The sequence below is a fragment of the Embiotoca jacksoni genome, unplaced genomic scaffold (genome assembly GCF_022577435.1).
Source record: "Embiotoca jacksoni isolate LCO1_2020_lvr unplaced genomic scaffold, fEmbJac1.0.p SCAF_12, whole genome shotgun sequence".
In the NCBI taxonomy this organism is placed as follows: domain Eukaryota; kingdom Metazoa; phylum Chordata; class Actinopteri; family Embiotocidae; genus Embiotoca; species Embiotoca jacksoni.
Window position 1 is genome coordinate 12123423 of NW_027185252.1, and position 12913 is coordinate 12136335.

At 39.3% G+C, this 12913-nt stretch overlaps 1 protein-coding gene across 11 annotated transcripts in view; it reads left to right on the forward strand.

Moving 5' to 3' along the window:
* Positions 1 to 12913, forward strand: part of adgrb3 (adhesion G protein-coupled receptor B3) — a 110780-nt gene that overhangs the window by 47377 nt on the left and 50490 nt on the right. For 9 of the 11 annotated variants that reach the window (XM_069144856.1, XM_069144859.1, XM_069144855.1 and 6 more), the window contains 4 exons: positions 4175 to 4339; positions 5149 to 5313; positions 7197 to 7361; positions 7946 to 8047. In XM_069144856.1, coding sequence (XP_069000957.1) covers positions 4175 to 4339; positions 5149 to 5313; positions 7197 to 7361; positions 7946 to 8047 — 597 coding nt within the window. The remainder of the gene's footprint in view (positions 1 to 4174; positions 4340 to 5148; positions 5314 to 7196; positions 7362 to 7945; positions 8048 to 12913) is intronic. The other 2 variants (XM_069144861.1, XM_069144862.1) reach the window with 2 other exon arrangements.

Sequence of the window (12913 nt, forward strand, 5' to 3'; positions counted from 1 at the left end):
TGCATCAGGGCTTTTCACTTTGAGAGAAAATTATTTCTAATTTACTGAATTGTTTTTAAGTTGGGTTTTTAGTTAGACCATATCACGTGCTCCAGTCCTGCAGTGTTGTTAAATCTCATTGCCTGTACTATTTCAAAGATGAGGGTTTTTCTCTTCACTCACTTATCTAAAAAAAATCTACCACTACGATCAAAGAGCCTATTTTTTTTTTTAAGTCATCTTCGAAAATACAGCTGATATAGAACTAACTTTACTTAGTTACAGAGAAAACTGGCACAAACAAATCCAGCCTGGCATGGTGCCACATGAAACACAGAGTATATATCTAATAGTCTGTAAGGCAGACAGATCGATTTGCCTTCTTCAGACTGTCTGTAGTCTACAGCGGTAGAACGATACCTCCAAAATACATCATGCCTAAAGACACATCACTTCAGTGTTAAAAGGAACCTTACCTTATAGTCACCATCATTGAAAACAGCAGCAACATCATCTGTGAAGCATGTTTTGGGTGCTGCTGGCTGAGATCAAGTATGCTGTTGGAAATTCTGGGGCCCCACAGAAGTTGTGATGCCGTACTCTACCCCATTCATCTGCCAAAACACAGCAACATTTCTGCTCTGTAAAATATCCCTGTTGAATCACTAGTCTCTTCACAACCCAAACAACAGAGACCATGGCTTTTTTTTTTTTTTCTTCTGAGTCGTTTATTCTGCAGAAGAAAAGCAGCCCGGTCTGCAGGAATTGACATTTCCACTGCACTGGATTTATATACACTACCAACATTCAGTGCAAATACATGACTAGTGAGAACTGCTTATACTGTAGCATAGAATAAAACAAGTCTAAGTCAGTAGTTGGCTACCGCATAAAGTGTGAAAAACACTTAAAAGAGCCATACCTATAATTTTGAATATCTTGGGTTGTCCTGCTACTTCATTTCATTAAGCACAGCTGGCTTGGTCCTGTTTGTAAACCAAGGTAATCAACGAGGCAATTGACGGAGCATGCGCACGCGCGTTTTCCGGACGCCAACAGGATGACGCAGCTCCCAGCTGTCAAGGGTTATCCATCGCGCATGCGCAGTCTGAAGATTTCCTGTCGCTAACCAATGCTAGCCTGGCTCTTTGAAATGAAGTAGTGCGCCACCCAACGTCAAAGGTTTTGTCCCGAGTTTTTTTTTTATTTTATTCGACAACAGTGGAGTTTCTGATCAGGATATAATGTTGCTACAAATATGGATTTGCGTCAAAAGAAAGTTTTTCACGAGTTTCGGTCTATCTCTCTAGAACCTAACACCTACTACTATTAAGCTCAAAAGTATGTTTGGCCGAACTGCTCAATGTGAAGTGTTTAGTGTCACCAGCACCAAAAAAAAACGTTATTAAGATGAGCGCCATTGAAAAACGTAGAAGAAAAGCAGAAACCTGAGCAGGAAGTTCTGTATAAATATTTTACATTATTGCATTATTTAATTTTAAAAATAAAAAGAGGTTTTATAGCACAAAGCAAAACTCCTAACAATGCCAAGAACATTATATTAATAATCTCAATAAAAAAAATAAAAAAAAATTGAAGACAAATAAAAACAGACAGAATTTTTTGTTTTTTAGGAAATGATAATGGTAACATTTAAATATAGTACAAACAAAAGCAGACATTTTCCATTGCCACATTAATGTGAAACACTGTGACTGTGGCACGTAATCAATTGAGGTCTTGGACTTGCTGTATGACATTTTTGAATGTGATTGAGACATGTACTCCTATAGATGGCAGTATAAGAGCTGATCCTGATTACAGTAGCCTATGTAAGAAGCAAAGCTACTGCATTGCAAAAACATAGATTATGTTGTTAGTAGAAACTATTTCACAAAACACTGTGTCAAAAGAAAAGGAACTGTTCAACAAAAATAATAAATTAATACAGTTGACCACAAAGGCTCAACCTCACTGGAAGGCTATTAGAAAACCACAAATTAATGAAAACATTCTTGGCAAATGCAAATGCTTTGTCCACCATCTTGTGCTAGTCCAAGAATTTCACCTCGAGCAGCGCAGTGCGATTGCTCATGGCCGTCCCTGTAAATTGTGGCCGCAGTTCAGAGAAAAAAAACACACAAAGAAGCAGAATCCTATTCCATCCTTGCTTGCTGTGGTGGCTGCTTGCTTTGAACTTGAAATTTTCAAAGTAAATGCTTCAGCCACCACGGGACACTTAGCTAAGAGCATCAAAGCAGCGCCTAGAGGCAGGGACTGGGACAGACGGTAGCTCACCTCATGGCAGACCATTGGCTTGATCCCATGATCCAACTACAACTGATCCAGAGATCCAAATATTGTACTGCAGGAACTTTAAGCATCTGCACAAGCTATGGATAGTGACCCTTCTGAAGAGGAATCATCTAGTCCCTGAAGACAAATTAGTCACAAATACATTTCTAAGGTCTTTATTCCTATTTGCAATCAAAAGATGACTAAGGACCACCGGAAATGTGTCTGCTGCAAAAATGTCCATAAATTCTGCACTTCAATTTGCCAGTGTTAAAACACCTGACAAATTCGACACAGGCCTGGTAATCTGTCAGTTTCATGTGCACCATCACACATAGCTCACCAGACATGAAGGATGTTGCGGCTTTAATGTGTTTTGTGCATGTGCATGGCATGTACAGTATGTGTAGTAGACACATATTTGTGGTACTAATATATAGATCAAGTATGATTAGGTTTCATATTTCCATCCCCTTAAAATTCACTTTAGGCCTTAATTCAATCACTTTATTGCTGGGAGCAATAATCCCACAGTTGCTAATATCAGAGGTTAAACTCTTACATCTTGAAAGAAGTGTGTTAATCCATTTCATATTTTTGTGTACATTTAGGAGTACTGCAAGTGTCAAGACAAGACAGGAGGTGTCTCACTTCTGTCTCCCTCTGCCTCTTAGATTTCCATATTTTCCCCTCCAAAGTAAAACTTTGAGCCAATAGCAAATATTCTCTGCAGCTCTGTGAAGACTCCCCATCTGTCAGCTGGAACCCAGTTAAGCTTACCCACAAAACAAAGATGCAAGGGAACAATGCCTTTTGGCAGTTATTGTTTACAAATATATGGAAAAAACAAAACAATGGTAATGTAAAAGTTTCACTTGTATCAGGAAATGTCTTGTGATACTGAAAAAAAGTATTCATTGCAAAATATGTGCTTTGATAGGAGAATTTTTTTTTTAATAGGATTGTATTTTCATAATAAATGTGCCACATAATTATCTGCAGTGAAGGAATAATTATAAAATCAAAGTATGCTAAAATTACACTTGAAATCAAGTGTAATTTTGTAATCTTTGTTTTGAAAGATCAAAACAAAAAGTACCTCATTGATTTCGCAGTGGTAGTATGGCAGTATGTCCAAATGTTCAAAAATAACATGACCCAGATCTTAAATTATTTTAATTAAGAAAAACAATACTCGCCTTTGAAATATTTAAACATTCATTTCTCAGGCGTTTACACCTGATAGGAAACACTACATGAAACATATCAATTAACACCGTTTTTGATTAATTTATTTTCGGATTTGGACTGTCTAGCTTGATATTTAGTGTGAATTGCCTTTTCATTACCAGTCACTTGACTAAAATGTAAAATGGGGCCTGTTATTCAAAGGTCTGTAACCAGGTTATGGACTGTCTGCTTTGCGTATCACCATGATTAGTGCGTTAGTGTAATGAGAGATTTCCAGAACTATTGCCAGCCCACATTAACCTAAAGGTCCACTGCTATTAGATTCCCAGTCAACCAAGAAGACTCAACAAACTGTAAAACTGTGCCGACCTGCTGCTCCTCAACCCTACCTTCGTGTTAGAGAGTTGGGATTTCTATTGTTTCTGTCCTGTATGTTGAAACTGCCGTGTGAAAGACTGACGTTTTTATTGTGTTTTATATCTAGGAGTGGCATATGTTGTTATTGTGCATAGAGGCGATTGAAGCTTGTGGCTGAGACTTAGCGAAGCCTCACACTTTCTGTGTGCCCAGTGTTACGTTTGCTTTGTTACTAATTATTTTGATTGATTTTATTTCATTTCTGCCTCAGTGCAGTTTTGTGAGGGGTTTGTTTATGCTATAACAGAGTCGGAGACATTGATTAGGCCTGACGCCTTTTCTGTGCCCGCAGTACACGGTGTATGGGAGGAGTGGTCACCGTGGAGCCTGTGCTCATTCACGTGTGGCCGAGGTCACCGCACTAGGACTAGGATGTGTGCTCCTCCCCAGCATGGAGGCAGGGCCTGTGATGGACCTGAGACCCAGACTAAGCTTTGCAACATAGCCCTATGCCCAGGTATCATCTGTCTGCTATTTAAACCTATTAGAAATAACAATATTAACCCCTGAAAGCATGAAGATGAAAGCAATGTAAAGGTAACATCCTAAAGATGATTATGATCCCATTTCAAAGGATCAGCTCCTCAGAATCATAGCAGTATATCTTGCAATAGCTGTGCAGTCATTAATCAATGCAATACTGCAAAGGTAAGTAAAAATGAATGAATGCAGGCCTTGTGATGCATTTAAAGTAATTGTGCTTACACAATAATGCGGTTTAGGGAGCCCTGTTGAGACTGAATACTGTAATATTGACGTCAAAATCACTTAACCGCAATTGGCTGTGAATGGTAAGCAGATTAGTGATGATGAGTTTTTCCACACAGTAAATGTTAGCTTTGCTCTGGTTACAGCGACTCAGCGAAAACCTCTCAATTCCAGATGCTTTACCTCTGCCCAGACAGGGAGGCAGCTAACAAATCGTTTTTACAGTGTTTGCTTTTAACACTTTAATAATATGAATTTTAATATATATATATAAATAAAAAAAAATTCTACCAAAACCTTTTTCTTGCCTTCTTCTCCTTTTGTCTTTGACTATATTTTTGAGAAATTCTAGTTCGAGAGAAAAAAAACCAAGGAGAAGCCATGCTGCAGTACAATTCTCCAATTCAACAAGTAGCCATGTAATTGTTTGCTTTCCAATTGTGTTATTGGCTTTCACTCTGACAGAGAATAGTGATCTGAATATCTCCTCCCATTTCTGTCTGCCCTCTTTTTCCCTTCACTTGGGACATGCTTGTTGGGTTGTGGTTGGTGCCTCAGTGGACGGACAGTGGCAGGAGTGGAGCTCTTGGAGCGATTGCTCGGTGACCTGTGCCAATGGCACTCAGCAGAGGACCAGGCAGTGCTCAGCAGCCGCCCATGGGGGATCTGAGTGTCGCGGTCACTGGGCAGAAAGCAGAGAGTGCCATAATCCTGACTGCACAGGTAAAAATCCTGAGCCTCTTAATTCCATATCCGCTTTGATGTCTAAATTCTAAATCATGATTTGAAACAGGGAAAAGAGAGACAAGTAACAGCCCGTCCCATATTGTCATCATTGTTGTATTACAATGATCAAAACTATCAACTTTAGTCTGAATGTTCAGCCTGATTTTACTGAGCTGTCTTCCTCTTTCTGTTGCGTATCGAAAAGTCATGTAGCATGAATCAAAAGCTACATTGTAAGAATCAAAAATAATGTGTAAGACCATGCTCTATCAATTGGATTTGAAAAATCCAGTTAGATATGCTGTATGCTTTTCACATTATTCAGGGTTAGCGGCCCGAACTGTCTGTCAACATCACAGATGTATTAGAGGCTCAAAGATGTCAGCTTAGTGGTCTCGATCAGGCTCTGAATTTTCTGATCATGTGAAGGGTCTGAGCACTCTCATAATCTCCTGATGCAATTTTCACTGCAGCAGCATAAAACAGAAAGGTTTTTTTTTTCTGTTTCACTGGCGTGTGTGTGTGTGTGTGTGTGTGTGTGTGTGTGTGTGTGTGTGTGTGTGTGTGTGTGTGTGTGTGTGTGTGTGTGTGTGTGTGTGTGTGTGGCGCATGTTTTTCTCTCTATTTTTGAAAGTCAATCCAAATGTTGTGTAACCAGTCAGCCAACATTAAAGTCTACCAGACCCCTAAAATAGCAATAAATGCAAGTGAATGCGTCCTTCTAATTTGTGCTTATGATAATGAAGAAGGAGATGCTGTTGTTTGCCTCACAGTGAGAGGATGCCTTCTACAATTTATTCATTTAATAAGGCCTATCTATTTAGCAAATCTTATTTGTCTCCAAGGTGAGAGATCAAATATCAGTGAGACGACACACGCCAAGTCATCATTTAACAAGTCAGCACAATGTGTCTGACTGCTGGAGGCCTTGCCTGGACAGAGAGTTCAAGGGAAACCAGTGTGTTTTACAGAAAATAGTGAAATACTTATTTGAGTAATTAAGTGGTCTAAAAAGCTAAATTTTAACAAAATAGATGCAAAAAGCTGCCTAATATCTTCAATAAAGGCCTGTGCAGGATGTTAAATCAATGTTACGTGTTTCAAAATTGAAAGATTTTCTCCAGGACTGCTGGAACAATGAGCTCTTTGAAACACATGAGCATGCATCTGTCTGAGGAATCAGCTGCTGCGGTGTTGGCAGAGCCATCAGCATCTACTGGGATTTGATCAATGTCTTGCGGATAGTTTTAGCCAACAGGTCACATCGGTTTTCTGTTTTTCCTTTCTTCGGGAAGCAATTCTGACAGAGGTTAGTTGTAGGACATGAAATATACCTATATATGTGAAGAAGGGGGGTAAATGGAGGTTAAAACGAGAGCGGAGTGTGTTTCCTGCTCACAGGGTGTTGTACCTTTCCATTCAGACAAGGGCATGTGATTTACTACATCGCTGAAGGGGAGCATCTGTTTTTTTGTCTAATGCACAGGTTAACAGTGTTCATTACAAGGGCATAAAACATGCTGCTGGTTTTGGCAACTTCAGCATAAATGTGTTTTAATATTGGCAAAGTAATGCGAATAATCACCACTCTCAGAGCAGCTTCTTTAGCCATAAAATACACACACTCCTGATTATTCAAAGTAATCTTGTTCAGTTTGGGAGTATTGCCAACAAACTGCATCGACAAACTAAACGCACAGTTAGAAAAATAAATAAATGTAATTGAAAACTATTTTAGATAGCACACACTAATTAAAAGCTTAAATGGCATGATGCAAAAATGTGATATTATTTTATTTTTTTAGATATTCTGTTGTTTTTACTGCAACCTGTACACATCTGAGAGCATCTGTTTCTGACTGAGCATGATTCTGTTTTAGCTAATGGCCAGTGGAACCCTTGGGGTCCGTGGAGCGGCTGCTCTAAATCCTGTGATGGTGGATGGCAGAGGCGAGCCCGGGTGTGTCAGGGGGCAGCGGTGACCGGGCAACAGTGTGATGGAACCGGAGAAGAAGTCCGAAAGTGCAGCGACCAGCGATGTCCAGGTGAGCCAGTGGATAATATAGCCTTAAGTCAGAGTGGCTGCAGAGACGCTAAACGAAAGTGGGGAGGGAGATAATTATCTCACTGGAGTGAATGACATGTCTCGTTACAGAGGATCAGTTAAAACAGAATCTGAAGAGGAGAATCAGATAAGCAGAGGTGGATGACTGAGTTCGAATGTGTTTAAATAAATTGAGAAATTGAAATGGTGGTAACGGACACACCTAGAAATGCAAAAGCTTATTGTACGACTTTCAAAATAAATAATCTCTTTGTGAAGAGAAGTCTTACACATAAAGTCCCTTCTATTATCTAAAGTAAAGAAAGCAGTGTTACACAAAAACATTAAAACCTTTCTCTTTTATCACTACAATAATGTAGCTCCCACACTCACAAAAGCTGTGACTGAGAAGGGAGTACATTTTGTTATTATAATCCTTGAATACTCACTGACATTAAACAGCTTTGATCTCCTATATTTCCATACCTCCTTAAATGCAACACGGAGAAACTGTTGCATCACATTGGAAACACTAAAAAGCTCTTTGCATTGATGTAGTGACACTTGTATCACTTTTTTCTTCAGCACCGTATGAGATTTGTCCCGAGGACTATGCAGTGTCGATGGTGTGGAGACGGACCCCATCAGGAGAATTGGCCTTTAATAGATGCCCACCCAATGCCACAGGTAAGATGGAGAGCAATATATATAAATGTGATTTATATCTTCATTCTGTTTCTGTTAGATGAAGCTCAATAGATGAATTTGGCCAAGTCTTTTTCAATTGCAATCAACCTCCTTTCATTTTCTTAGGGAAAGAACAATGCAATCCATTCAATGTAAGATATAAAGAGGAGTCCTTTTTAAAAAAAAATGTTGGGAAACCTATGAATATTATGTGAATCTAGCCATTTTCTTGACTATACACTAGTTTTGTAGTAATTAGTAATTGATTGACCTAAATTTTACTTACTTTCCAGGCATGATTGTTTGAATCACATTGATTTGCCCACGGCTGCAGTTGTGCCTTTGCAAGGGTAGAATTAACCTGCAATTTTACACTGGTGTCAAGGTATCGGTGTTTGAATACACATGCAATTATGCTACTTCATAAGGAATAATGCTATTCATCTGCCACCACAGTAAACTGTCTTTAATTATAGAAATTATACAGTTCTCTTCGTTGCCGGCATGATCTTTGCATCGTGTGTAAAATTAGCAAAACACTGACGATAGAACCTTTTCCGGTGCTATAATTTCAAGTGCTTCTTCATCTGAGGAGAAGGCACACATCCGTTCGTTCGATTTCCATGTGCAGCGATGTCATTTCTGGCTGCACCCGTCAGTGCACAGCTTGTGCACTGGACGGAAAAAATGGTAACTGTGATTCTGGGGGCATTGTTAAGGAAAAGCACACTGAGGTCTGTTTTCAGACGCTAAGCAGAAGCTTTAATGTGTGCACGGAGAGAAGAGCATTAGAACAGAGGATGCAAGAGACGAGCACTCAGCTCTTGAAAGAAGAGAAAGGCGAGGGGAATGCAGAGAGGGGATAAAAAGGAATGAAACCTCTGATAAATCTGCTGTGATACTGGTGACTTTTGCTCTTGTTGAAGGGCAGTTTGGAAACAAGCAGACAAAATAGGACAACGAAGGGCTGTTGCATCCTTGAGTTACGTGTTGGTTTGACACTGTGAGCTGTTGTGAAACGTAAAAACAGTCCTGTTTTCTGAGAGGACATTTCCTCCACAACAATAAAATTTGCTAACTGGCTGATGCAGTAACAAACACACTGTCATTCACAGATGGCTCACCTGCGGCAAAGTTGCGCAGAGTAAGATTTACTCGCATGACATTAGCTTTCCGGCTTGACATTAGTTTTATGGCTAATAACTGTTTAGCGCTACAAAACTATTTCCAGCTGTGTGTGTGTGTGTGTGTGTGTGTGTGTGTGTGTGTGTGTGTGTGTGTGTGTGTGTGTGTGTGTGTGTGTGTGTGTGTGTGTGTGTTTTCTTCTTTGTGTGCTGCTGTTGGAAATGTAACACCTTTTCAGATTACAGTTTCTTTCACACCATGAGGTGTCTTTATGTACCAGGTCAGGTCGGTCAGACGGTGAGATACTGCAGACTCTTAACTCCACTTTTCTGAGCATTATGGTATTCTCGTGAACCTTGAACATACAAAAGATGAATTAATGCCACATGTTTTGTATTATATGCCGCTGAATATATATATATATATATACTGTTCCAGAGATGTATACAACATTGCGGCTGTCTGTAACCGAGCTCAGTACACTGTGGCATTTTACAATAAAAGTAGAGCTAGGTAATTTGAGTCTTGGAGGACTCTCAACATCTGCATGTACAGGATCTACATGATGCACAGTACAGTTTGTCTATGATAATATCAGGGTGTTATTTCACTTTTCGGCTAGCAGTGTCAGGATAAAAATAAAACAGCTGGCAGACATATTTCATGTTTAAGCACAGTGCCTTTCCCCTTCCATGTCAGAGCTGGCACTGACCACTGGAAAAAGATAGATAGACAATAGTTCAGGTCAGGTCAAGTTTATTTGTAAAGCCATTAATCACAGTTCCAGTGTCAGCGGGTTTCACTAAGCATACATTATGAAACCATAAATGAAAGCAACACTTCCCAACCTCTGACCTGTAATTAGATCAAAATCAAACAGCAATTCTCAAAGAGAAAAATGTGAAAAGAAAGGCCTCACAGATAGTCGTCCTCATCCTTCTCCTCCTCCATCCAGGACAGTCCGATGTGTAATGGCTGCTGAGAGCCGAGTAAACAAAGGTAAATTATTGATCAAGCAAGGGCAACATAGCAATATGTGCAACATGAATGCAGCATGACTGCATGGGCGAAGCATCCTGATGTGTCCGGGGGCTTCGGCACCTTCTCGACCAGAGCCACTGTCGTCATCAAGGTCATCACAGTCACAGCACTCAGTGCAGGGATGTCAGCACCGCCTTGGTCATCATGGATGACAACTGCCACCAGAGGCGAGAAAAGTCGAGAGGATAAATACACACAGCAGATGAATTTGTTCACACTGTATCTGTCAAACAAACGTTGGTAAACACAGAAAGTACATTTACAGACTGGATGATTCCTGCTTCTGTGTGAGATACAGCAAAACAGAATAAGAATAAAATGAAGCTGAAATCTTTTATATAAAAATCTTTAGTTAGATTTGTGAATTTCCATCTCCTTCTTATGCTTATTTAATATTTAATATGTTTTACTCTGCTGTTCTGCTGTAGCAAAAAAATGTCCCCTTGTGGGATTAGTAAAGTAAATATCTATCTATATCTATCTATCTATCTATCTATCTATCTATCTATCTATCTATCTATCTATCTATCTATCTATCTATCTATCTATCTATCTATCTATCTATCTATCTATCTATCTATCTATCTATCTATCTATCTATCTATCTATCTATCTATCTATCTATCTCTCTATCTATCTATCTATCTATCTATCTGTCTGTCTATCTGTCTGTCTGTCTATCTATCTATCTATCTATCCATCCATCCATCCATCCATCCATTTATTGTAGTACTGTGCAGTTTTAAATATAACTGAATAACCTTAATATTTTCAAAATTTCAGTAGTTAAATGTAGTGATGTATCTAGAAATACATATATAAATAATATTTATTTATCTTTTATTTTTGGATTTATGATTTTGCAGACAGTTTATACTCCACTGACCTGGAGTTACTTTGCAGAAGAGATTTTGCTTCTGAAAGTTCACTTGCTGTTATTTATGCTCCTATGTAATGAGAGCCCGACATCTTAATTATCAATTAAAGTTCAAGTCATCCAACTGAAAGAGGGAGCAATTAAAGCACCAAGATCACAGGCTAGTAAACAGAGTCTTCACAGGTTAATGCAGAGAAAATGATCCTGCAGTCTCTAACAAATAAATTAGACACCATCCTTTAGAATGAAGGGGGTAATTTTACTGGCAGCTGTTTTGATGTGAGGTATTGACTTTCCTCACAGTCCAGCAATATAGTTTTTTTTAGAAAGTGAGGTATTTTCCTTGTTTTTTAACCATTGGATGATGTACAAGTCTACAAAAATCACTGTTTCGTTTTTTAGACATGTCTCATCTCAAACCTCCCCGTCAGTAAACACTGTTTTAGCCTTCTGTCTTCGGGAGGATTTTTTTTTTAATACAAATTCTTCTTTATTGGCACCCGAGCTGAGAATGGTGTAAAACCCAGACAGGTCAATGCCTCGCCAGTGCGCAGCCTTGCCTTTGATCAAGCACATCTCCACTGACCTATATTTCATACTCAACCTAGTCCACATACATCAGCGATGATGCAAGGACAGATGACAGATTGGTGCAGAATCACAGTGAAGGCCTCGGAAATTTCTGACCCTGTTTGATCCCACCATCAACATGGATCAAAGCCAGGAGAGATCCAAGTCTAAGCAACTGGAAAAATATAGTGTATATATATATATATATAGTCAAAATGTTTTAAAAATCAAAATAAAATAAGATTTAAATTTTGAAAATGGATACATTTAAGAAAATATTTTTTTTAGATTTGTTTCCTTTGCTGATGCTCTCTTCCATCTCCATAATGCATGTTAACATAAGGAGTTGCATTAGGTTTTTATTTTGTACAGTTAATAAACCACACTGGTGCAGGCATTTTGCATTAAAATAATTTTAGCCTTGGCTAATTTGAGTCTTACAGTACTGCTGAATTCCCAATAAATTGAAACATCATACATGGTTTTACTAAATAAATAAAAAATATTTTGCTGCTGATTAAATCGCATCCTTTAAATTAATACATAGATGAAATTCACATGTCAGTTGAATAAAATGTGATATCATAAAATACACCTTCTAGCACCTTTTCTGAGCCCCAGGGCGTGGAAGATGATTGAAAAGAATATATGAAAGTATTCTTAAAAGTGGAGGAATGGGTTATGAAAGTAAGTAAAGTCAGCCAGGTGAAGCCAGTTTTGAGGGAGACGGCTGCTCAGCACAGTGTGAAGCAGTGGGCCTCTCCCGCTGCCCTCTGGGTTGTCTCACGGTGCTGCATGGGTGCTCCCGGCATATAGCGATGTTTTGTGTGCACTCATGGCTTCAGCGCGTATCACCGAGTAGTAGCTGTGGAGAAGGTGGGTGTAGGAGGTGGAGTTTTGATCTCTCTCTCCTGTCTGTGTGTGTTAGTGTGTGAAAGACAGAGAGAGGGGGAGAAAGAGAACAAGAGATAGCCAAGGATGCCAGGGGAAATGTTTTGTACTGTGGGAGTTTTCCTCAGGATGTCAAGCACCTGTGCTGGAGCGGTGGGGTGATGTGTGAAGTGCACTCCACTGGGTCGACAGCTGGGAAGGTGTGATGTTGGACCCATATGTAGGATGTACATGGCGACGTGGGTGGATATTGGGTGGTTCTGCTATTTCAGGATCACTGTTTAAATGCCTGACAGCTATCACATCTGAGCTGCTGCATGTTTGAATAAGCTACTGTATTTTGTATTAACGCGGTACACAAA